At 46.9% G+C, this 24222-nt stretch overlaps 1 protein-coding gene and 1 long non-coding RNA gene across 3 annotated transcripts in view; one reads left to right on the top strand and one right to left on the bottom strand.

The window, feature by feature from the left end:
• Positions 1 to 24222, top strand: part of LOC136156355 (uncharacterized) — a 63390-nt gene that overhangs the window by 9171 nt on the left and 29997 nt on the right. Inside the window, exon 2 of one of the 2 annotated variants that reach the window (XR_010660943.1) lies at positions 1961 to 2098. The exons of the other annotated variant lie outside the window; for it this stretch is intronic. This is a non-coding gene — a long non-coding RNA (uncharacterized lncRNA). The remainder of the gene's footprint in view (positions 1 to 1960; positions 2099 to 24222) is intronic. 2 annotated transcript variants of the gene reach the window in all.
• TENM2 (teneurin transmembrane protein 2) overlaps positions 5600 to 24222 on the bottom strand; it is a 1359342-nt gene continuing 1340719 nt past the window's right edge. The window contains exons 31-33 of the mRNA XM_065919048.1: positions 22333 to 23947; positions 9407 to 9537; positions 5600 to 7761 (exon numbers count right to left, since the gene is read on the bottom strand). Of these exons, the coding sequence (XP_065775120.1) occupies positions 7000 to 7761; positions 9407 to 9537; positions 22333 to 23947 (2508 nt within the window). The 3' untranslated portion in view covers positions 5600 to 6999. The remainder of the gene's footprint in view (positions 7762 to 9406; positions 9538 to 22332; positions 23948 to 24222) is intronic.

The raw sequence follows: 24222 nt of genomic DNA, 5'->3' as shown, positions 1-24222 counted from the left end.
TGTCTAGAGCCTGTGCTCCTCAACACGAGAAACCACTGCAATGAGAAGTCTACATACCACTCGAGAGTAGCCCCCACTCACCGCACCTAGAGAAAAGCCCGTGCAGCAACAAAGACCCAGCAAAGCCAAATAAATACATACAGTTATTTTAAGAAAAAAGAAAATTTTAAATCCCAATTTTGCACTTGCCAAGTACTTCGTATTTATTATTTTCGTTACTCTTTTCAAATAAGCCTATAAAGTAATTTCCCCCCATTTTGCACCTGAGAAAATGGATTGCTCAGGAAGGGGAAGGTTTGTATGAAAATCTCAGGGAATACGTGGTGGAGCTAGGCTCTGAATCCAGTCTGGCTGTTCCCAGGGCGAATATTCTTTGGAATCTTGCTTCCTGGAACCGATTCCAGGGGCCTCTTTGAGGGCCTCTTCTCTGGGCCCAGGGCTTTCTTGGCCGTCCCTTGATTCTCAGAGTGGAGCTGCCTAACATTTTCGCTAAACCAGTCCTGGGTGCCCAGGCCCAGATCCAGGAAGATTTCGTGGGAAAGGCTGCCACCTTGTGGCCAGACAGCAAGCATGTGCCAGGAGGAAGCAGGGCTTAGGAGGGTGGGGCTTGGGCAACAGGTGAGGTCAGTCTCTGGAAAGACTCCAGCTGGTGCAGATTTGGTCTTGGAGGGCTGCCCCGCAGTCGGAGGGCCAGCTTGGGCGTCAGAGGGAGGGTTCCGGCTTCCCAGAAGCGTCAGGATGGATGGCGGGGCTTGGCTGTGGGCACACTGGATCAGAATGTTCCTGCAAAGTCTTGACGTGAGCCCATCAGAGGAATCCTGAAGGTAAGCCTAGGTTAGACTTCTCCTTAAGCCCTTCTCCTGAGGCATTGGTTCTTTTACCTGTGTGGAGAGGCCATGTGGTGTCTGTGACAGTTCCCCCGCAGGACACCCTCTGAGCTTCTGGACTGAACCCTGCTGAGCTCGACCCAGTATGGACCCTGCCCCCAGCTGTGAGGGAGATACAGAGCCTCCTCCTCCCTCCAAAACCTCATCCTGTGTCTCCTCATCATCTGGGCTGTTACACGGGGGCTGATGCAGCCTCCCAGACTGTTCTTTCTGCTCCTCTCCTCTCTCCACTTTGCTAGTCAAAGGATCTCCTAGTAATATTTCTCCCCAGGTGCAAGAGCCTGGAGCTTCCCTGGTGGCTGAGACAGTAAAGAATCCGCCTGCGAAGCAGGAGACGTGGGTTCAATCCTGGAGTCGGGAAGATCACCTGGAGAAGGGAATGGCAACCCACTCCAGTATTCTTGCCTGGGGAATTCCAAGGACAAAGGAGCCTGGTGGGCTACAGTTCATGGGGTCGCAAAGAGCCAGACGCGACTTAATGACTAGACAACAAGAGCCCCAGTGCACACTCCTCGTGGTATGGAAGAGGACATCCGACTTCTTGGCCTGGTCTTCCTTCCTGCCTCACTCCGACATGGATGTCTGAGGCCCTGTACCTCCTGTTAAGGCTCCAATCAGTACTTCTCCCCCGGCTGCAGGTTCGCGTCCCCTGGGGAGCTTCAGAATCCGCCCCTGGTAACCAGCCCCCTCGAGGTCCTGCTCCGATTGGTCTGGCCCTGGAAGTTGCGAGCGTGATCAGAGAGCTCCACGTGGTGGGGCGGGTCCACGTGCGTAGCCATCGCTCTAGGCTTTGGCAAGGTCTCCGTGGTCAGCTTATGACTTTCTTCTCACTCCTGCGATCTGTGTCTAAGTCCGGGCAGCCCTCTCACCTTCCCGTCCCCACGTTCTCGTCCCTGTGAGTACCCAGCTCTAAGCGCGTGGGCAGAACTTGTGGTCCTCTGCCCCGCCTTCACAGTTTGGGCCATCACGTCTGCGCCAGCGTCGAGCCTGCTCTGTCCCACAGATTGGCTTGTGAGTTAGTCCTCACGCTTTAGACGGTGAGATTTTGGACCATGCTTTATTTCTCTTTGCAGTCCGAGCTTCTGACGGTGCCCGGGACGACCCTGTTCTGGTGACTGGGAATGTCGACGAATGACTGAATGGACAGCCAGACTCCATGCTGCTGAGATCGAGCCTTTCCGAAAAGCCGTGAGCAGCGCTCGCATCCTCAGGTACATGTTCCTGTGTCCTGGGCCTGGGAGGGAGGAGGGGCACCCCCCGAGCAGGATTTGAGGGCCAGTTTTCTCCATCTTCACAGCTGCATAAAAATCTCTTTCCCCTAGGATGAACAGGTCATGCCTCAAGTTCTACTTTTAGAAACTCTGTGCTTGGAGCAAAGATTTAGAAATAATAAAAGCTAGTGTTTACTGGGGACTTACCCTGTGTTGGTGATATATGCAATCGTATTTAACCATCCGAGCAGCCCCGTGTTTATCAGCCCTGATTTATGGGTCAGGAAACAGAGGCTCATAGATGCTGCCTTAGGTGGCAACAACTGCTTAGACTCATGAACATCCAGTCTCCTCTTCCCGAATTCCTAGTCAGACTACATTGTCTAAGTGTCCTTTGCAGTAGAAAGGTCCATGGAACCCCTCATGGAATGTGAGTGGAGGGGATGAGTATACACCCAGGTGTGGCCCATTAAAAATATTTACACATTTGGCTCTACTTCAAAGATTCTGAGGACCTAGAAGAAGGTGGAGCCACAAGATGGAAGGAGCCCGGGGCCCTCATTGGAGCAGAGCCATTTCCACTGCAGGCCCACAGTGGACAATCACACAAGGATTCAACATTTTCTGTGTTAGCTTATACTGGGTATATCTCTCTTTCTCTCTCTCTCTTTTTAAACTTATTTGGCTGCCAGGTCTTAGTTGCGGCATGCAGGATCTTTTAGTTGTGGCATGAGGAAGTTTTAGTGGTGGCATGTGGACTCTTAGTTGTGGCATCTGGGATCTAGTTCCCTGACCAGGGATTGAACCTGAGCCCCCTGCATTTGGATGGAGCATGGAGCCTTAGCCACTGGACACCAGGGAACTTCCTAGGTTTATCTCTTAAAGCAGCTAATGCTGTTTACCCAATTAATACACGTAACTTCCCAAAGGGCTTCCCTGGTGACTATGATGTTGTTGAATGAAAAAGAATTAGGATTGAATGAAAATATTGTGTGTAGAGCACATAACATTGTTCTTGGCATGTAGCAATAAAGAATCTACCTGTAATGCAGGAGACACGTGTTCCATCCCTGGGTCGGGAAGATCCCCTGGAGAAGGCAATGGCTACCCTCTCTGGTATTCTTGCCTGAGAAATCCCATGGACAGAGAAGCCTGGTAGACTATCATCCAAGGGGTTGCAAAGAGTCAGACGTGACTTCGTGACTAGGCAACATAAACCTTCCCAAGCCCTGTGTTTCATGAGTGGTCAAGTTAGGATTTGTTTCCATCAAGCTGACTTCAGAGTGTACAATCTTGTCCCCTGAAAGGCCTTTCTGGAATTGTCTTTCATTGTGCAAATACTGAGTTGGCCAAAAAATTTGTTCAGGCTTTTCTGTGAGATGTTATGGAAAAAGTATGGCCAACCCATACTTTTGGAAGAGGTGAAACATTTTATGCTGGTCATTCTAGGTCTGGTTCAAGGAAAGACAGAAGTTTTTTTTTTTTTTTTTTTTTTTTTTAAACCCAAGACCACCTCCTTCTCCTGCATTATGAGTGTGCATGTTGTGGGGGGCTCGGCTGGCCTGGGTGTCACAGAGCACTTATGGATAATTCAACGATGGCAGGCACAGAAGAGGAGAGTTTTGCATTCAAGGGAAACTCTGGTGACACGTGACTGCCTATGTGCTGTGCTGTGAGTCCACCCTTTTTAGTCTGCCTGCCCCACTCCTCCACCCTCCATGAGGCTGGTGAGGCTGGGCAAGCTCCCACCGCCTTGTTGCCTGAGATCCCCTCCGTCTTGGGGGCCCCACTGGCTGCATCTTTCCTGGAGAGACAGGGCACAACAGTTGGCCCCCGTGTGGTTGGGATTCAGCCCCGCTTTATGACTAACTGGAGGCTGTCCTGTGGGTACAGATCCAAGGGGTCCTGACACCAGGCAGAGTAAACGAGGCAGCTGAACCAGGCACACGGAGGACCTCTGCCCTGCTTCCTCTTCTTCTAAAAGAAAACAGGGAAAGAAAGCTTTACATGTGCTTCTTTTTTAAAGGTATTTAAAAAATATTCATATTATTTCACTGCGCTGGGTCTCGGTTATGGCATGCGGACCCCTGGGTCACGGCATGTGGGATCTAGTTCCCTGATCAGGAATTGAAACTAGCCCCCCCTGCATTGGGAGTGCAGAGTCTTAGCTACTGGACCACCAGGGAAGTCCCTACACGTGCTTCTGAGAAGGAAATTCTCTGGTGTATTTTTGTTCTGTTTGATTCACTCATCACAGCTTGCTCTGCTGATAAAGAGGGTCATGGGATCTGATACACCATGGCCTCTCTAGCCTGGCCTCTCTCCCCATCTTCCACCTGGGGAAGCCACCCCTGGTCAGGCTAGAGAATTGAAAGGCAGTGGTGATTCAGAAAGCTTGAAGGACTTGGGGTGACATGCCACCCGGATGTGCTGGAGAGGTTTGGGAATCAGCCGCGGCTGGGCTTGAATCGTTCTACCACCTCCCAGCTTGGTGAAAAGCAGCCTCAGTTTCTCCACTTGCTAAGTGAATGATACTAGGAGCTTGTCTTTGCAATCTGTCCACTCAATTTACTTCTGTTTCCTCCTTGATGGCCAGCAACCTTCCTTGTTATCTTACACAGATGATCTCATCATCTCCCCTGCCTGTTCACACCACATTCAGAGCACTTGTTGATGAGATTAAAGCACACTCCCTGTTTGTAATGACAAAAAAAAAAAAAAAAAAAAAATCCAGTCTTTGATCAGGGTGTTTTCTGAACCTTGGAAACCTCTTCTGTTTTCTGGCCTGACTGTGACCACTGTCCCTTTGCATGTACTGTTTTCTGGTTCTGGGATGCGTTCACTTCTTTTCATCTGGTTAATTCCTCCTTAACTTTCAAATCTCAGTACTTCCTTTGCATTCTCAGTCAAGGCCACATCCCCAGTTAAGTGCTTTTATAACTTTGTAAATCTCTCCTTCTTGGTATTGACTCCTGTCATTTTACTTTATAGTGTAACTACTGGACTGTTGTCTGCATCCTTGGATGTAAGTTTCATGAGATTAGTGCCCCTATTCATGTCACCTCGTTTATCCCCAGAATTTAGCATAGGGCCCAGCATATGGTAAGCGCTCAGAATAATGTTGAATGAAAAAAAAAAAAAGAAAGAATTGAATGAAAATATTGTATGTAGAGCACTTAGCTCTGTTCTTGGCATGTAGTTAACATCAAAAAATGCGGCTTCCATGTTGGCTCAGACAGTAAAGAATCTGCCTGCAATGTAGGAGACCTGGGTTCAATCCCTGAGTCAGGAAGATCCCCTGGAGAAAACAGCTGCTCACTCTGGTATTCTTGCATGGAGAATTTCATGAACAGAGGAGCCTGGTGGGCTATAGTCCGTGGGGTCTTAAGCGTCGGACATAACAGCGACTAAGCATGCACACACACCCTTTTCTCCAGAACTTTTGACCTTGCCCTTACCGCAAAGCATTTCCACAGAAGACCAGTGTCCACAGGAGTTTTAGAGACTTTATTATGTATAAACAATTTAAACACTTTGCCATAAATTATCTTTGCCTGTCCCTAGTCTTTGCTTAGCAGCAAATTAAAATTAATATAAAAACTCGATGAACAAGTCATACATGTATATTACAAAAAAGTTCCTGTACCAAAGTTCTTATTAGACATTTTTTTATGGTTTTTTTTTTTAAACTTTTTTTTTCTTGTTTTTTGTGGGTTTTTAAAATTTTTTATTTTCTCTCCTCGTGGTGACTGTCATGTGATTGTCTCAGTTTCTGGACCAAACAAACACACTAATAATTGTAAATCTCAAACAGTGATTGTGCCTCGAGGCTTCGGTATGTACAGGGTGATCTGAAGTGGTGCCCGTTTAGCAAAAGAGTGTCACGATGCCCACACCTCTACTGCAACTGATACCCACGAACTACGGAATCTAAACAGACTACACCCTGTAACTGCGTATTACTGTCCACAATGGAATCTTCAAAGACAAAAAGAGTATGAAATTGATCTGTAGTGATTATAGCCACCCTTGGAATTAAATTTTACACTCTGCGCTCAAATAAATTAGCTCAGGCCAGACTAAGTCAGGACCCGAGAGTTAAGTGCTGAACGGTATTAATTCGCTTCGATTTTTGATATTAATTTCCTTTTTTTTTCCTCTTGTGTTTTTCTATTTTTTTTTCTTTAAAAAGTTATTTCCAGTGCTCACTCTTTCACTTTTATCCCCCCCCCTCCCCAGTCGCTACACACAAATCACCCCCAAAGTCGTGGTTTAAATGCACCTGTATTTGTTTAAACGAAAACGTCTGTAGCGTCTATCCAGCGAGCAGTCTGAGTCGTGGTCCTTAGCTGGTCATGGGATGCCGGCCCTCACGGATATCTGTGTCGCTCACGTGGGAATGAGTGAGGTAATAGGACATGAGGCCTTCTCATCTTCACGTCTCTGCTTTTCGCTCGGTGTGTTTTTGGTGTGTGTGTGTGTGTGTGTGTGTGTGTATTTTGTTTGCTTCCTCTGTGCACACGTATGTTCTTTTGTTTCTTGTGAACATTTTGCGTCTCTTTCCGTCTCTTGGCTGCGCAGACCCTGAACAAGTGGGTCATTATTTTAGGGGAACTTGGAACATGGTTGTGTGTTCGTCCATTCGTCTGTCTTGTGTTTTGATTGATTGTTTGTTTTTTTTCCTCAGGAATTTTGCCGCCGGGCTTTAGTCTGCTCCAGGAGGTGGGACTTCTCGTGTGGACAGTAGCATTGGAACTCAAAAAATGTGAGCTTTCTTGCCACTTGGTCTCCTAAAGCAGCCCGGCCATTAGTGCCCCGTTAGGTCTTCATCTCCTTAGGAGAGGAGATAACAGTGACTCCCGCTGAGCCATCCAGGCGAGGAATGGCAGGAGACGATTTTGTTACCTCTTTCCCATCTCGTTCTGTCTTAAAAACTGGATGTTGCTGCTACTGTCCGCCAGCTCAGGGTACTGCTCGACGGGGAGCACGTAATAGCCCTCGTAGCCCTGCACGCGGCCCGTGCTCAGCAGCTGCTGCTTCTCGCCCTCCGTCCACAGGCGGCTGCCCTCGCGGCCGTCCCTGGCTCTCTGCTGCTCCTTGGCCCAGGCCGTGCCCAGCGCCCTCTGCCTGGCCTGGTCCAGGACACGGGCCTTCTCTTCGTCCAGGGTGTCGGGGGTGAGGCCGTAGCGGATGCTGAGCAGCAGCGTGGAGTACTGGAACTCGATGTTGGTGAACCTTCGAGTCCTGCCGTTGACCAGCAGCGTGGGCTGCGACACGGTCACGTTCACCCCACTCTCCAGCACCTTGCGGCCGATGGTGGTGCCCAGGGTGACCAGGTCGGCGTCGGCCGCGCCGATCTTCACGAAGTAGTGGGTGTCCTTGCCCTCGATGCTGTAGTGCATCTTGTCCAGGTAGAAGGCGTTGTTGAGCACGGACGCCACCTTGCGGCTGTCCTCGCTGGCGATGCTGGACACGCCGGTGGTCACCCGCCCCTCCTTGATGGCGAACATGATGCCTTTGCCGATGATGGGCGTGGTGGTGGCGAACCAGTGGCCTGCTTTCTCGCGGATGCTGGCGTGGAGCTTCTTAGAAATAACCTGCCCTTCAAGAGCCAGGAAGGCCTGGTTGTGCCTCTCGGTTGTCTGCTGGACACCGGTAATGAGCTGTGGGCAGAAGAAAATACAGAAAGCTAAGGAGGTGGGCTGGGTCCACCTTGTACATGCATGGGCTGAGTCAGAAAGAGGGTCAGAAAGAGGAAGGCTGGGACACCCCTGCAAGAATACGTCTTGTGTCTGTCATGATCAGAACTAAGAGAGCCCTAGCTTTTGGAACTAGGACAGGCTGGCTTGTTTCCAGTGCTCTGATGGTATGGCCTCCCCACTTTGTAACTATAAATGGGGGTGCAGAGGCATACTGCCTGACTGGCATCTATACCCAGGCCTGTGCACTTACCATGTCCCTCCATCATTGCAGAAAAGAGAGTCATTTGGCCCGCTAATGGTTTAGCAGCTGCCTCATACATATATAGGGACTTCCCTGGTGATAAAGAATCTGCCTGCAGTGCAGGAGACCTGGGTTCGATCCCTGGGTTGAGAAGGTCCCCTGGAGGAGGGAATGGCTAGCCCCTCCAGAAGAGGATGTTCATTAACTTCCTTGAGTTGGCACTGTGCTACTCCAAGTATGGCTAGGAGCAGAGGCATCACCAGGACCCTCCCTGTTAGCAAAGACTAGAATCTTAGGCCTCCCTCCTGACCCGGTGAGTCAGAAGCTGCATCTTACCAAGCCCCTCTACCTGGTCTGCATGCATATGAAGGTTTGAGAAGCACCAGGCTAAAGAGATTCCAGCTGCATGGGCCAGAGGGAATATCCCTGGGCTTTTTGAGCCATTTGCTTTGGATCCTAGCCTGCTTCTGCAGGGGGACGAAATCCCCATTATCTCCTTGGCCTTGAGTTTTCTACTTACAAATTACAACTCATCTCAATTGGTGGTTGGGGGACAGGCTGGGATAATGGAGGAGGCTGTGTTGGGGAGGTAACGGCACTTAGATAAATGAGCGAAATGATGGCTATTCATCCAGTGAGTGGTCCCCACGGGGCAGAACTGTGAGAACGCTGTTCTCAATTACCCGGCAGTTCCTCCTGGTCTCTCTCTAGTGACAGTCTGGACAATTATTCAGAGCAGCTGAGACCTTTCAGAGGTTGATCATGCCAAGCACGGGTTCTGCAGCAGGAGAAATCCAAACGCAGATGCCCACCCCTCCCGTCCAATTGTGGCCGCGGTCTCAGCTGCACCCAAATTGAAACTGACCACCTCTCGGTCATCACCAAGAAACCCAAGCACAGATTATGTTCCGAAAACTCAATCTGTGTACGTTTGGGCCATAAAACGCTGAGATTTTATGTGAGGCATAAAAATGTTCTTTAATGGGACAGAAACTGCAAACCACCGTTTTATTATGTCCCATAAAAGCCAAAAGGGTTATGATCTTACAGGCAGTGCAGATGGTGGGTTGCTGCTAGATATCTCAGTGCTGTTGTTAATCAAGGAGTGACTCAAGGGTATACACTGAACAGATAATGATAGCACAATTAAGGTAATAATTGAGGTTGGGAAGAAATATGTGCTGTGCCAGACAAGTGACAGCAATGATGTTTGCTGTCTTGTGAAGCCACCAGGTCTCATGCCCCTTTTATACCCAGCTCCAATGTTTTCTGCTGCTACTGACATATCCTTGGCCCCGACATGGTTCTGTTTGCCAGAGGGAATGATGATGATCTTTCGGATTCTTGGCAGGGACCTCCGCTTACCTGTCCGCTCTCACTTGCTTGACTCTCTGACAATTCATAGGGCGGAGGCACGAAATACATTTTGGCTCTTGGGAAGCCAGGAATTATGTTGCTGAGCTGAAATCCAAACATCACAAGCCAGCTTTTCACATCTATGATGGAAACAGAAATAAAGACTTCTGAAATCATGATGGGTGGAAAGCCAGAAGGGGATCTTGGAGAGAGAATGAAATAAAGTGGGATGTTGAGTATGGAGTCCAGCAGGAGAGGGAGGCAAGAGTCTGTGAGGGTCTCCTGGTCTGGACCTAGAGCTGCTTTATCTGGGCTCTGGAAAACAGATGTCCTTCCAGACTTGGTCAGTTGACCCCCACCACCCGCTCCATGTGGTGATTTAGGACAGTGCTGGAGTAAGCTAGATCTCCCTTTGGATGCCTTGTTCTGTGACCTTTGGCAAGCTCCTGGCCCTTTCTCAGCTTCAGGCTCCTCAGATATAAGCTACTAATGTCATCGGGCTGTCATGAAGATTGAGGGAGAAAATTCACGTGGAGGGCTTATCATGGTGCCTGGTATGTGGCTTGTTCAGTCACAATGAATTCCTTCATTTGGCAAGTATTTCAGTATTGATGGGCCAGTCAGTGTGCTTAGAAGCTAGAGATACAATGATCGGAAGCGTGTAGATATGATGATTAACACTGTGCAGGACCTCCAGGCAGGAGCTGCTGCCCTGAGCCTGGCTCATTATGAAAGGGGGTATGCAATGCAGAGTGAGTGTATGCAATAAGTGTGTGCAATGCAGAGTCACCTGGCTCCTGAGACCCTTTCCTCAGGCGTCTACTCTTCAAAGAGAGGTCAAGAGAGAACTCTTGTGTGCTCAGAATACAATTGCCCTTTCCTGCTAAGGCCCAGGGTTGGGTTGGCGCCATTGTCATGCTCCAACTCTATTCCTGAATTCCTTCCTCTTGATTTCCTTATACAAGCAGTCAAGCCTTCCAGCATCCTGGCCTCTTAGCTTTCTGGTTATCCTCTGCTTACTAACTCTCCTGCTCATCCTTTGGAGCTGTGATCATCAGTAATTCTACCTCAATTTCATAGACATCGCCCTCTGACCACCACCTGGACTCTCTGTAGTTTACTCTTTTTTGTAACCTCACCCCCCCATACTCCCAGAACGTCTCCCTTCCCTAGGACCGTCAACCCAACCTAAACTACTTTCCCCATCCCTCAGCTTCTTCGTCTTTCTTCTCTTCTTACCTAGCATGCATTCCACGGTCAGTCATTAGAATCATTCCCTTGGTATATCCTCAGATCCTTTGCCTCTTTCTCACTTCACTTGCTTGGTGAAATCATGGACGCTCCTGTGTGTCCCTGCTGCAGCTGAGTGTGGCAGCAGAAATGAAGGAAGCCACACTGACTGGTGTTAAACTCCTGACCATGAGCCCCAACTGTGCCTTCATGATGCCTGGTAACCTGACCCTATCCCCTTTTCCCATTCAGTCCTTCTCCCGTTCTCCTGGGTGATTTGCTACTTCTCATCTCTCCTAAAACATCCCACACCTTCCTCACTCTAGCTGCTGACCTTTAATTCCTATTCTGAGAAAACTGATGAGGTCGGGGGGAATTTCCATAAACGCTCATCATATTTACCAGCCTACCAGCCTTAGTACCCATATTCTCACTTTCCTTCTGTTACTCCAGACGAGCTGCTGGAAAAAACCCTCCACTGGTGTAACAGGTCACCCCATCAACATACAAACATGCCACTAAATATGCACCTTTGAAATTCCTCTCTTGTCTGTCCTTCTCCCTTTAGCCGCCATACATGTCTCACCCCGTTTATAAGAACTTCTCAAACTCAAAATAATTCTCTAGACACAGGAACTCCCATTTGTCTCCTATGAATCAGGCTTTGCTCCCAAAGATGCATTAAAACACTTGTCAAGGTCATACATGACCTCCATGTTGGTAAGTCCGATGCTGACTGTGGTCCTCATCTTACTTTGACCTATGAGAAGTCTTTGGCAAGCTGAATGCTCCTGCATCTCTCTCTGTCTTAGCCTGGTGGACAACACACTGTCTTGTCCCTCTCCCACCTCTCTGGCCACGTCTTGTCCCTCTTTGGTTCCTCCTCATCTGAATGCTCTGAATGCTGGGATGTCCTAGACTCAGCCTGTGAACTTCTTCTCCACTCTATCTATCCTTCCAAGACATGGTGATCTGATCCAGTCTCAGGGCCCTCAATACCACTGTTTTTCCTTCCAAGTTTGAGATAATATTGACATACAGAACCGTATAATTTTATGCAGCATGATTTAACTTACATCATGAAATGATTAGTACATTTAGTGAATACCTATTGTCTCAAAGAGACACAAAATAAGAGAAAAACATTTTTTTCTCTTATGATAGAAACTCCAGGATGGAAAACATAGATCAGTTTTAGCTATATTTATCATGTCATACATTGTATCCCTAGCCCAATCTATATTCTAAGCCAGATCACCCTAAATATACTCAGAGTTAGCAAAAATGCACCTCGTCATTTTCACATGGTGCCTTAATGGGTAGGAGAATGCCCAAGAGAAACACTTGTCCCTTATTTGATTTGATTATATACAAAAGGATTCATATAAGGGCGTGCTTGTTTTTAAATAATGTATTTAGCTTTGGCTGGACTGGGTCTTCTGCTTGGGCTTTTCTCTAGTTGTGGCGAGTGGGAGCTACTCTCTAGCTGCAGTGCCGGGCTCCTCATGGCAGCGGCTTCTCCTGTTGCGGAGCGCGGGCTCTCAGGCGCACGGCTCCCAGGCTCTGCGGCACAGGCTCCGGAGCTGTGGTGTGTGGGCTTGGTTGCTCCACAGCATGTGGGAGCTTCCTGGACCAGGGTTTGAACCAGATTCCTTACCACTGAGCCACCAGGGAAGCCCCAGGACATGTTCTGTTTGCACCTCAGTACCACTTACATGCTGATGCCAGCTCCACAGTTTATGTCTCCCTCTAGGATCTCTCCCTCAATGCCCAGCTTCTGTCCAGACCTCAGCTCCTTGTCCTCCTCTCCACATCTGTCACAGTGGCCTGATTATGGTAACTCCATTCTTTCAGTTACCATCCTGGACCTCTTTCTTTTTCTCACTCTCTATGTCTAGTCCATCCATAAATCCTCTATTTTTTTTTAAATTGAGGTAAATCTCATGTAACATAAAACTCATCATTTTAAAGTGCATAAGTCAGTGGCTTCCAATTACATTCATAATGTACAATCATCATTTCTGTTGAATTCCAAAACATGTTCATCATCCCCTCAAAAACTGCATCACCATTGGTAGTCATTCTGCATTCTTCTTTCCCCTCAGTCCCTGACAACCACCACTGCTTTCTAGTCTCCATGGATTTGCCTTTTCTGGATATTTCATATAAATGAAATCAAAGACCATGTCATCTTTCATGTCTGGCTTCTTTCGACTAGCACTTCATTTTCAAGGTTCATCCACGTTGTAGCATGTATCAGCATATTATTATTATTTATGGATGAATATTCTATTGTTTGGATATATCCCATTTTGTTTATTCATTCATCAGTTAATGGATATTTGGGTAGTTTACACTTTTTTTTTAAACTATTATGGATAATGCTGTTATGAATATCCATGTACAAATTTATATATTTTTTCATTTACTGTCAGGGTTTTATTATTATTTTAGGATAACATTTAAAAAAATGAAGTATAGTGATTTACAGTGTTGCATTAGTTTCAGGTATAGCAAAGTGATTCAAGTTATGTACATGCATACATACATATTCTTTTACTTTAGTTTTTATTTTATACTGGAATATAGCTGATTTACAGTGTTGTTTCAGGTGTATAGCTAACTGATTCAGTTATCCACGTGCACATATTCATCCTTCTTCATTTTATTTTCCTATGTAGGGTATCACAGAATATTGAGTAGAGTTCCCTGTGCTATACAGTTGGTCCCTGTTGATTACCTATTTTATAAATTAAAGTGAAGTCACTCAGTCGTGGCTGATTCTTTGCGACCCCGTGAACTGTAGCCCACCAGGCTCCTCCATCCATGGAAACTTCCAGGCAAGCATACTGGAGTGGGTTGCCATTTCCTTCTCCAGGGGATCTTCCAGACCCAGGGATAGAACCTGGGTCTCCCACATTGCAGGCAGACGCTTTACCATCTGAGCCACCAGGAAGCCCGTTTTATATACAGTAGTTATTTAGTTGCCAAGTTGTGTCCAACTCTGCGACCCCATGAACTGCAGCGCTCCAGGCTTCCCTGTCCTTCACCATCTCTTAGAGCTTGCTCAAAGACAGGTCCATTGAGTTGATGATGCCATCTAACCATCTCATCCTCTGTTGTCCCCTTCTCCTCTTGCCTTCAATCTTTCCCAGCATCAGGGTCTTTTCCAATGACTTGGCTCTTAACATCATGTGGCCAAAGTATTGGAGCTTCAGCTTCAGCATTAGTCCTTCCAATGAATATTTAGGGTCGATGTCCTTTAGGATTGACTTCCTTGATCTCCTTGCTGTCCAAGGGACTATCAATAGTCTTTTCCAGTACCACAGTTTGAAAGCATTAATTCTTCAGTGCTCAGCCTTCTTTATGATCCAACTCTCACATCTGTACATGACTATTGGGAAAACCATAGCTTTGAATAGATGGACCTTTGTCAGCAAAGTGATGTCTCTGCTTTTTAATATACTATCTAGGTTTGTCATAGTTGTTTTCCAAGAAGCAAACATCTTTTAATTTCATGACTACAGTGATTTTGGAGCCCAAGAAAATGAAAATGAAATCTGTTACTGTTTCCACATTTCCCCCCATCTATTTGCCATTAAGTGATGGGACCGGAAGCCATGATCTTCATTTTTTGAATGTTGAGTTTTAAGATAGCTTTTTCACTTTCCTCTTTCACCTTCATCAGGAGGCTCTTTAGTTCCTCTTCACTTTCTGCCACTAAAGTGGTATCATCTGCATATCTGACGTTGTTGATATTTCTCCTGGCAATCTTGATTCCAGCTTCATCAAGCCCAGCATTTCATATTGTCCTCTGCATATAAGTTAAATAAGTAGAGTGACAATATACAGCCTTGACATACTCTTTTGCCAATTTTGAACCAGTCTGTTGTTCCATGTCCAGCTCTAAATGTTGCTTCTTGTCCTGCAAACAGGTTTCTCAGGAGACAGGTAAGGTGATCTGGTACTCCCATTTGTCTAAGAATTTTCCAGTTTGTTGTGAGACAGTCAAAGGCTTTAGCATAGTCAATGATGCAGAAGTAGATGTTTTTCTGGAATTCCCTTGCTTTTTCTATAATCCAAGAGATGTTTGCAATTTGATCTCTGATTCCTCTGCCTTTTCTAAACCCAGCTTGTACATCTGGAAGTTCTCAGTTCATGTACTGCTGAAGCCTAGCTTGAAGGATTTTGAGCATAATTTTGTTAGCATGTGAAATGAGTGCAATTGTATGGTAATTTGAACATTCTTTGGCATTGTCTTTATTTGGGATTGGAATGAAAGCTGACCTTTTCCAGTCCTGTGGCCACTCCTGAGTTTTCCAAATTTGCTGGTATATTGAGTGCAGCACTTTAACAGCATCGTCTTTTAGGATTTGAAATAGCTCAGCTGGAATTCCATCACCTCCTCTAGCTTTGTTCATAGTAATGCTTCCTAAGGCCCACTTGACTTCACACTCCAGGATGTCTGGTTCTAGATGAGTGACAATGCCATCATGATTATCCAGGTCATTAAGAGCTTTTTTTTGTACAGTCCTGTGAATTCTTGCCACTTCTAAATCTCTTCTGCTTCTATTAGATCCTTGCTGCTTCTGTCCGTTATTGTGCCCAACTCTGCATGTTCCCTTGGTATCACCCAACAATCCCTAGTCCTCTTCCTCATGCATCCCCCATCGCCAAGACTGTAACCACACTTTAACATGTGTCTCATATGGTTATTTATTGCATTCATTGTTTATTGTCTGTCTCCCTCACTGAGAATGTAAGCTCCACCAGGACAGGGAGTTAAAAGTCTATTTCATTCACTGATGTCTCCCCAGGGCTGGCACAAAATAGGTGCTCAGTAAGGATTTATGGCGTGGATGAATGAACAAACAGTGAGCATGTGGGGCAAAAGCCACCCCGACTACTGTGTGTGACAGAGGAGCTACCTGTCCCTGCCCGAGAAGATGCTTCTGAAGGGGCTGAATAAGGTCTACCCACCGCCTGCCATGGGGCTGGTATGAGGGGCTTAATGCAACTTTGCTCCTAAACATATAGGCCTAGAAGACCCTCTAATGAGAGAGATTCTGGGATCCGTGGTGTATCCATCAGCCTTAGGTTCAGACTAGGTATTGAATGACTTGGTAACTATACTTATTAAGGATAGTCCATTTAAGACTTATTAACATCAATAATCTCATACATGTGTACACGCTAAGTTGCTTCGGTCGTGTCTGACTCTGTGTGACCTTATGTAGCCCACCAGGCTCCTCTGTTCATGGAATTGTCCAGGCAAGAATACTGGAGTGGGTAGTCATGCCTTCCTCCAGGGGATCTTCCCAACCCAGGGACTGAATGGGAGTCTCTTATGTCTCCCGCACTGGCAGGTGGGTTCTTTACCACGAGTGCCACCTAGGAAGTTCATTTAAGAGTCATTAACATCAATAATCATAAGAGAGATGCAAATAAAACCCACAGTGAAACAGCACCTCACATCTCTCAGAATCAGTCATCAAAAAGACAAGAAACAGTAAGTGTTGGTGAGGATGTGGAGAAAAGGGACCCCTTACGCACTGTTGATGGGGATGTGAATTGGTGTAGCCACCATGGAATACAGTATGGAGGGTCCTCAAAAATTAAAAATACAACTGCTATATGATCTGGCAATTCTACTCCTGGGCATTTATCCAAAGAAAACACTAATTTGAAAAGACATATGCACCCCTATGTTCATTGCAGCATTATATATAATAGCTAAGACACGGAACCTAAGTGTCCATGGACAGATGAATGAATGAAGACAATGTGGTATATATACATCTGTAGTGGAATATTACCCAGCTCTAGAAAAGAATGGAATTTTGCCATATGTGACAACACAGATGGACCTTGAGGCTATTCTTAGTGAAAGAAGTTAGCGAAAGACAAATACCATATGTTTTTACTTAAATGTGGACTCTAAGAAACAAAACAAATGAACAAATATATAAAAAAATAGAGTCAAAGATACAGAGAACAAACAGGTGGTTGACAGAGTGGAGATGAGTGGGGGGAATGAGCTAAATAGATGAAGGGGATTAAGAGCTACAACTACCAGTTATAAATAGGTCACAGGGATGTAATGTACGACTCAGGGAATATGGTCGATAGCGCTGTAATAACTTTGGTACATAATCTATAAAAATATTGAATCACTATGTTGTGCACTTGAAGCTAATATAATATTGTAAGTCAACTATACATCAATAAAGAAGTCATTTAAGAATACAAGTTTGAAATTGCCTTAAAAACTGTGTCAGCATCCCAGCAGAGAGAAGCCTGGCTTTAGTCCGGCAACAGTCATATACCCACAGAGCGCCTCTGTGCAAAGTACTAATAGATGATGAGTGCCGTGCAGTGGGAATTTCTAAACTGGGCATTCCTGCTCACCCGTCATGACCACCTGTCAGGACTGTTCTGCCATATCTAGGTATTATCTTACTGGTATTTGCTATCTAATTAAAAAATTGTTTTGCTTTGTCTACTTAAGGAAATCCATTTAAAAAAAGGAGAGACTTTATGTCACTACCATAAGTGGGAAAGCAGACTCGCTGCAAAACAGAAAATAACTGTAAAATTAAAACAAAGCAATGCAATTAAATTGGAGCATGATTTTGTTACCTGCTACCGGGGGAGTCTTAGACCTGCTCTCTCCGTTAAAAAGGGAGATTAGAAGTGTTAATGAGGTGTTAAATACACACCAGCATCAACGGGAGGCTTTCTCCTCTGCCGATTTGGGAGAATAAAAAGAGCATGGAAAGAAACTAACTTTCCCCATTTGTGTTGCCATGCTATTTAATACCTCATCTGTACAACGTATAAAATCATCACATCTTTCACCAGGGATATGAATGGAGTCCCACGAAAGGCAAGAGAGAGGTCTTTGGCCTGAGCAGACTCTCCTCATCCAGACCTCTTCCCTGCAGGCATCTCTCCCTGCTCTCCAGGACATGAGTTAACAACACCCTGCTTTGGGGACCAGACATTTCTTCTTCTTCGTTTTTTTTTTTTTTTTTTTGCCACACCATACGGCATGTGGGATCTTAGTTCCCTGATCAGGGACCGAACATGTGCCCCCTATAGTGGACGCAGAGTCTTAACCACTGGACCACCAGGGAAGTCGCAAGGGACCAGACATTTTAATGGCTGCTCCGATGAACACTAATCATTCATGTCATGTGTTTTCTTCTTTTTAAGTTTCTAACGTGGCTTGGTTTCCAAGTCTAAACCCCTTCTGAAATGTTTATTCAAGTTTCTTGTCCCCTCCGTTATGCAGAAGGCACTTATGGCATCATACAGGTACCTCTCCTCCTTTCAAAGTCATCGGTGTCCTCTGGTGATCCTCCCTAAACAATCAATCCTTGAGGTAGGAGCTGGTGATGTGGGCCCTCCTAATAGCTCATCACTCCCCCTCCTTATTCTTCCCAGCAAGTGCCGCGGGAGCACGTTCTCTGTAATACACACAGTCAGCACGGCGGCTCAGGTGCTAAGTGCAGACAGGGCTGAGGGCAGAGTGAGGAGGGGCTGGGCCCCCTCCTCTCAGGGAAACCAACCTCCATGAGGTCCGACTTCAAACTTGCATGAACCTGGGGGTATGTGAGCCCAGAGACCCCCAAGGGAGAAGGTTGGGGAGCCAACCCAAGTCATCATGGGTAACATTTCTGAGGTTTCAGATTTGCCAGAGCAATGCCCCTCAGGGCAGAGTTTGGCATCTATTTCAGTAGAGCTGCAGACCCCTGGGAGCCCCAGGGAATTACATAGAGTGGATAACTTCACTCCTCACCTACAGACTTCCTGTCTCCTAGTCTAGAGCTTTTATAAAGAACAAATGCACCCCTACCATCGATCAGGCTTTGTGCAGGCCTCGGTTCTTTACATATTGTGACTCACTTGCTCCTAACAGAGGGTCTATGCTGCTCGCCTCTGTGCCAGTAGAGGTAACAGTCTCCACCAGCCTCAGTAGGTGTCTGCTGCATTCAGAGAGCTGTATTTCCAAACAGAAAAGAGTCTTTTGAGCACAAGAGAGGGAGAGAGAGAGAGAATTTCTGTTCGTGGCATTCCTGCTGACTACACGTTAATTACTTCTTAAATTGTGAGCAGCAAGTTCAACCACTCTGTTCATCTCCTAAGATCCAAATTAAGAGTCACAAAGATGGGTTTACAGATGAGCCAACACTTGAACAGCGGAAAATGATTTGATGTTCTCTCCTGGGATGCATCCTTCGGAGGTCATCTCCTCTGCAGCAGGCAGCAGGCAGCAGGTGTGGGCATGTGCCTGGTCCAGCGCTCTCCACCCAGGCCCTCTTCCTCTGCTTTGACTGCCGACGTTAGTCCCAGGTGTGGAGCTTCTCTAATAGGACCTTTTATTTTAGACTCTTTCTAGTGTTTTCTGGATTCAATTTTGTTGGACTTTGTTCAGCTTGGCTTTGATCCCCATTTATTGAGTTTCCATGAAGCACTGGAATGAGGAGTGTCATCTTGCTATTCAAAAAACTCTGCTAATTTCTTTTTTCTATTTTTACTGGTGTATAGTTGATGTTTTTATTTTAAATTATACTCCAGTAAAAACATTTGGAGTATATTATACTCCAATATAATCATTTAAAAATACACAAAATTTTAAAGTGATTTTTATTGGCGTATAGTTGCTTTACAATGTCTGTTAGTTTCCGCTGTGCAGCACAGAGAATCAGCCATATGTATTCATATATCCTCTCTTTTTTAGATTTCCTTCCCAGTTAGGCCACCACCAGGCACTGAGAATCTGCTCATTTCTTTTTGTCTTTTCGGGACAATCAGGAGAGTAGCTGAGGGGGTCAGTGAGGTTGACTGTGCTTTGCAAATGATTTTGTTTGGGTCTCGGTAGCTGTAGGGTGTCTGTTCGGCCCACGCTGAGGACTTTCTATTTGCTTCTGGCTGGTCCGTCCCCAAGGTGTCCAGTGCCAAGAGGGCTCAGGGAAGTGCATTCTTGGGGGTGGAGGTTGTCTTCTATGCCTGAGATAGGCGTGGGCTGCCGCCCCATTCCTATTGTTTTCTTCACCTGGAGACTCTTCCTCTCCCTCCCCTACTTCATAATGGCCTCAGCTCAAACGCCCCTTCCTCTGTGAGCACCCCAAAGAAATGAGATCCTTTTTTCTCTAACTCTTAGCTGTTTCTTTTATCTTCACAGCCCTTGTCATTATCTGAAACTATACACATAGGGGTGTGTGTGTTTTCCTGAGAGGCCCTTTAATTAGAAACCGCAGTGTGGTCAGTGGGAGAAGGAGAAGGTGGGATGATTTGAGAGAACAGCATTGAAACATATACGTTACCACGTGTAAAACAGATAACCAGTGTGAGTCTGATGTATGAAGCAGCGGACCCAAAACTGGTGCTCTGTGACAACTTGGAAGGATAGGATGGGGGGTGGTTCAGGATGGAGGGGACACATATATACCTATGACCGATTCATACTGATGTATGGCAAAAACCACCACAGTGTTGTAAAGTCATTATCCTCCAGTTAAAGTAAATGAATTAAAAATAAGAAACTGCAGTGAGCTGGGTGGACACAAACCCTCCTAAGCCCAGGGGAAGGGAGGAAGTCCTGGCAGAGCAGCATGGCAGGGCCTCCCGATGATGCACAGCGGGGAGACCAGGAGAGAACCAGTTTGGCTGTAACTCCTGTACTCCTGAGGTACCAGCTGCTTCGGGTGTAGGGGGATGCTGGGTTCAACTTCAAAGGTTCTGGAACTTGTCAGTGAGGCACAGCATGGCCAGAAGCTGACCTTTTAGGTCATCTATTTCTGCAGCCTGGGGCACTGGGGGCCACACTGTGCTCCAGAGAGCTGCTGCTTCCTTTCCTATCTTGGGGATGGATAAGTGATCCTTGGTTATCTGAGGGTAGGGACCCTTTGGGCTTGATGCTTCCCTGGCCCATGGCTAAGAGCTATGAGTTCCTTGGAACTTGGGGGGCCTTGGAATTGGAGTCCTCACTGTTTTTCCTCTACAATGCATGGACAGGTCAGATGGCTCCAGATTCTTTGCTGAATATTGATCTTTTCCCTTCCATTCATCCATCCATCTATCCAGATTTCCTTGTTTATCTCCCTGAAAAAAGGGACTTTATCTTGCTGTCCATTGCATCTCTAGTACTTATATGTTAGATGAAAATATCTGTTAATAGGTGAATAGATAGATGGATGGTTAAGGACCCTCATTTAACCAATTTCTCACTTAGCTTGAAGCAGCAGATTATTTGCCTTCCTTGGCCTGTCTATCCAGACCTCTCTCCAAGCTTCTTATGTTCTTTTGACCTTTTTTTTCTTTCTGTGACTGAGTTCTGAGTGGCATGCAGGATTTTAGTTTCCCAATCAGGGATTGAACCCACGCCCCCTGCAGTGGCAGCACAGAGTCTTAACCACTGGACCACCAGGGAAGTCCCCTGTCCTTTTTGAATTTTGCCCATGTCTTTCTTCAGCCTTGAGCTTATTTCTACCACCAAGATCCCCTTCATTCTTTAAGCCTGGTTTGAGGTGGGGCCCTTCTGTACCATGCCAAAATTTTCAAATCTGAAGTCATCTGCATATGTACTACACACACACTTCTTTGAGAGAAGTGTCTGCCTTGTTTATTATTGTGTCCCGAGCAGGCATCACCGACTCGATGGACATGAGTTTGTGTAAGCTCCAGGAGTTGGTGATGGACAGGGAAGCCTGGCATGCTGCAGTCCATGGGGTCACAAAGAGTTGGACATAACTGAGTGACTGAACTGAATTCCAGAATGAAGTATGCTGGTGCCTTATAAGTGCTTGTTGAATAAATGGACAAACACCTATATGGTAGCATAGACTTAATCCCATTTTCCATTATCATTGCTTATTTGTATTTGTTTCTCACTAGCCTGGTTGTAAGGTCAGGAGCTGGGTCATAGTCATCTCAGTACCGACGCTCTTTCATTGCTTCACTAGTAATGGTGATGTTAATAACACAAGCAGATACCCTTTCGTGAACATCCTCTGTCTAAGTGCCAGGCACTGAACTTTACCTACATAAGTTCATTTTCTTCTTACAGTCACTCTGTGAGATGATTTTGTTAGTGCACTTTTGCAGAGAAGGATACTACAGCTCAGAGATACTGGACAACCAGCCCAAGGTACTTTGACTTATAAATAAAAGAGAGAATTTGAACCAGGTATTTCTGAGATCAGGGTCTCATCCTTTCCTCCTTCATAAGGTTGCTTTCCTCTTTTGGGTTAGAGAGGGCTCTTATAAAAGTTATTTCAATGGAATGGACTTGAAAATGGCCAGGGCCTCTTCAAAGAGAGCTGCCCAGCTAGCTCAGTTGGTAGAGCATGGGACTTTTAATTCCAGGGAAGATCCCCTGGAGAAGGGAATGGCAACCTATTCCAGTATTCTTGCCTGGAGAATTCCATGGATAGAGGAGCCTGGCAGGCTAGAGTTCATGGAGTCCAGAGAGTCAGACATGACTGAGCGACTAACATTTTCACACTTTTCTTCAAATAGAGCCAAGGACTGCTCTGTGCTGTGATGGCTTGACAGCTCTCGATCCTATACCGGCTGTGTACACAGCCCTCCAGGATTTTCCTAGCATGAGACACAAGACCTTGTTTCAAAGTCCCTGACAGTTTACTAGGACAGCCAGCCCACAGGGAGCCACTGCCCAGCTGAGGTGGCCAGGTCCTTACCTGTCACGTAGTTCTTCAAGTCCAGCTCATTGCTGAGAGGGTTGTTGCTCTTGAACATGTACAGGTTGAAGGGGGCCGGCTCCCTGCCCACATTTTTCCACATGGTGTAGTCTGGAGAGGTCCATCGTCCCGCCAGCACGTCATAATCACGCTGTGTGAAGTGGACAAGCTTGGTGAGGGGATCATAGAGCCCCCCATGGAAGCCAATGACCATCTGGAAGTCAGGGTTGGAGTCGTAATAAATCTCCCCGTAGGCGGTGTACTGCAGCTGCTTGATCATAAGACCATTGATGCTGAACACAGCCAGGGGAGTCCCCGTGTTATCTGAGGCAACATAGTACTCCTCTCCACTGCTGCTCTCCATGGCAAAGAGGTGCCCCTGGAGGTCATAGTAGAGCGAGGTTATCTCCGAGTTGGAGTGATTGTAGACATGGGTGATGCGAGTTGGGTTGTGGAGGTCGGAGTAGAAATACTGCAGGTGGTGGCCCAGGTTGGTCTTATAGGAAGCCCGCCGCCCCACGCCATCATAGCGGTATTGGACGCTCCAGCCACTGGCCTTGTTATAAGCCCTCGTTAGGAGGCCCTTGGAGTTGTACTCAAAGATGTCAGCCCCTCGCTGGCACAGATAGCCATCGTCGTCGATTTTGTACTGCACGTCGCCGAGCCTGGTTATCCGATCCCGGAGGTCGTAGCGCAGGGGCATGAGGCGCACACTGTTCCCCGGGTTCAGCAGGTGGAGGTTGCCGTTGAGGTCGTAGCTGTAGCGCCAGGTGGGGCGGTCGTTGACGGCCACGCTCTGCAGCTGCCCGTCCCCATCGTAGTCGTAGGTGTACTTGGTGGTGTTGGCGTAGGGCCCCAGTTTCAGCTCCCTCTTGATCACCCTGCCCATGCTATCATATTGCACCGTCATCCAGTACATGAGGGACCGGAACATCTCGTACTGGACTTCCTTGATCCGCCCGTGGGTGTCAAAGTGTTTGCTGAGGGTCATCACGGCCGTGGTGATGATCTGGTTGATGTCGTAATAGATGACCCCGAACTTGCCAAAGTGCTCCACTTTGCCGGAAATCTCGTCGTAGCGGTAGAGGTCAACGGGAAGGGGAGTCTCACTTATGACGGGCTTGATGCTTGCGATCCGGAAGCTGTTGTCGTGATAGGTGTATTCAAACCTGGCGTTGACCATGCCTTCCTCGGAGAACCTGTAGATCTGCTTGTCCACGAGTGGGCCGATCTTTCGGTACCTGATGGTGCAGGAGAAGCCCCCACTTTGGAGGTTGACCATTTTTAAGACGCCGGTGGTCTCATCATACCCGAAAGTGATGGCAGTGCTGTCGTAGACAATCTCTGACAGCTTGGAGAGTTTCCCATACTTGTAGAATACCTGGCGTCCAGTGCCCAAAAAGGATGTCTTCAGGATGCGGCCATCGTCACTGTAGTCAAAGATGACGGAAGCGTTGCTTTCAGGCGGGTTATAAGTGTTGCGGATGTAGCCGATGGAGGTGTGGGTGGACATGCTGTGCCGGGCGACGCTGGGCATGGTGACGGCGTGGAGGCGCTCGGAGGAGTCGTACTCGAATATGTACTGACGCTGACTCTGGAGCAGGAGCACCATGGACTGGAGGAGGAAAGGGGAAGGGAACACGTGAGTTAGCCATTTAGGACCCAGTGCTCAAATGGACGGAATTTATTCCATGTCCCTAAATGGCAATTCAAAAGCTGTGAAGGATGGGGAGATTTACATCAGAGATTCGGGGTGAATTGATGTCATGGGGCATGCTACTCTATGGATCATGGCAGCTACAGGAATGCTCCCCAGACTTTAATGTACATGTAAAATACCCAGGGATCTGGTGAAAACACAGATTCTGATTATGTAGTTCAGTGTGAGAG

This window comes from Muntiacus reevesi, chromosome 1 (genome assembly GCF_963930625.1).
Source record: "Muntiacus reevesi chromosome 1, mMunRee1.1, whole genome shotgun sequence".
NCBI lineage: Eukaryota > Metazoa > Chordata > Mammalia > Artiodactyla > Cervidae > Muntiacus > Muntiacus reevesi.
Note: the sequence above shows the minus strand (reverse complement) of the source record. Positions and strands in the feature narration are given on the sequence as shown.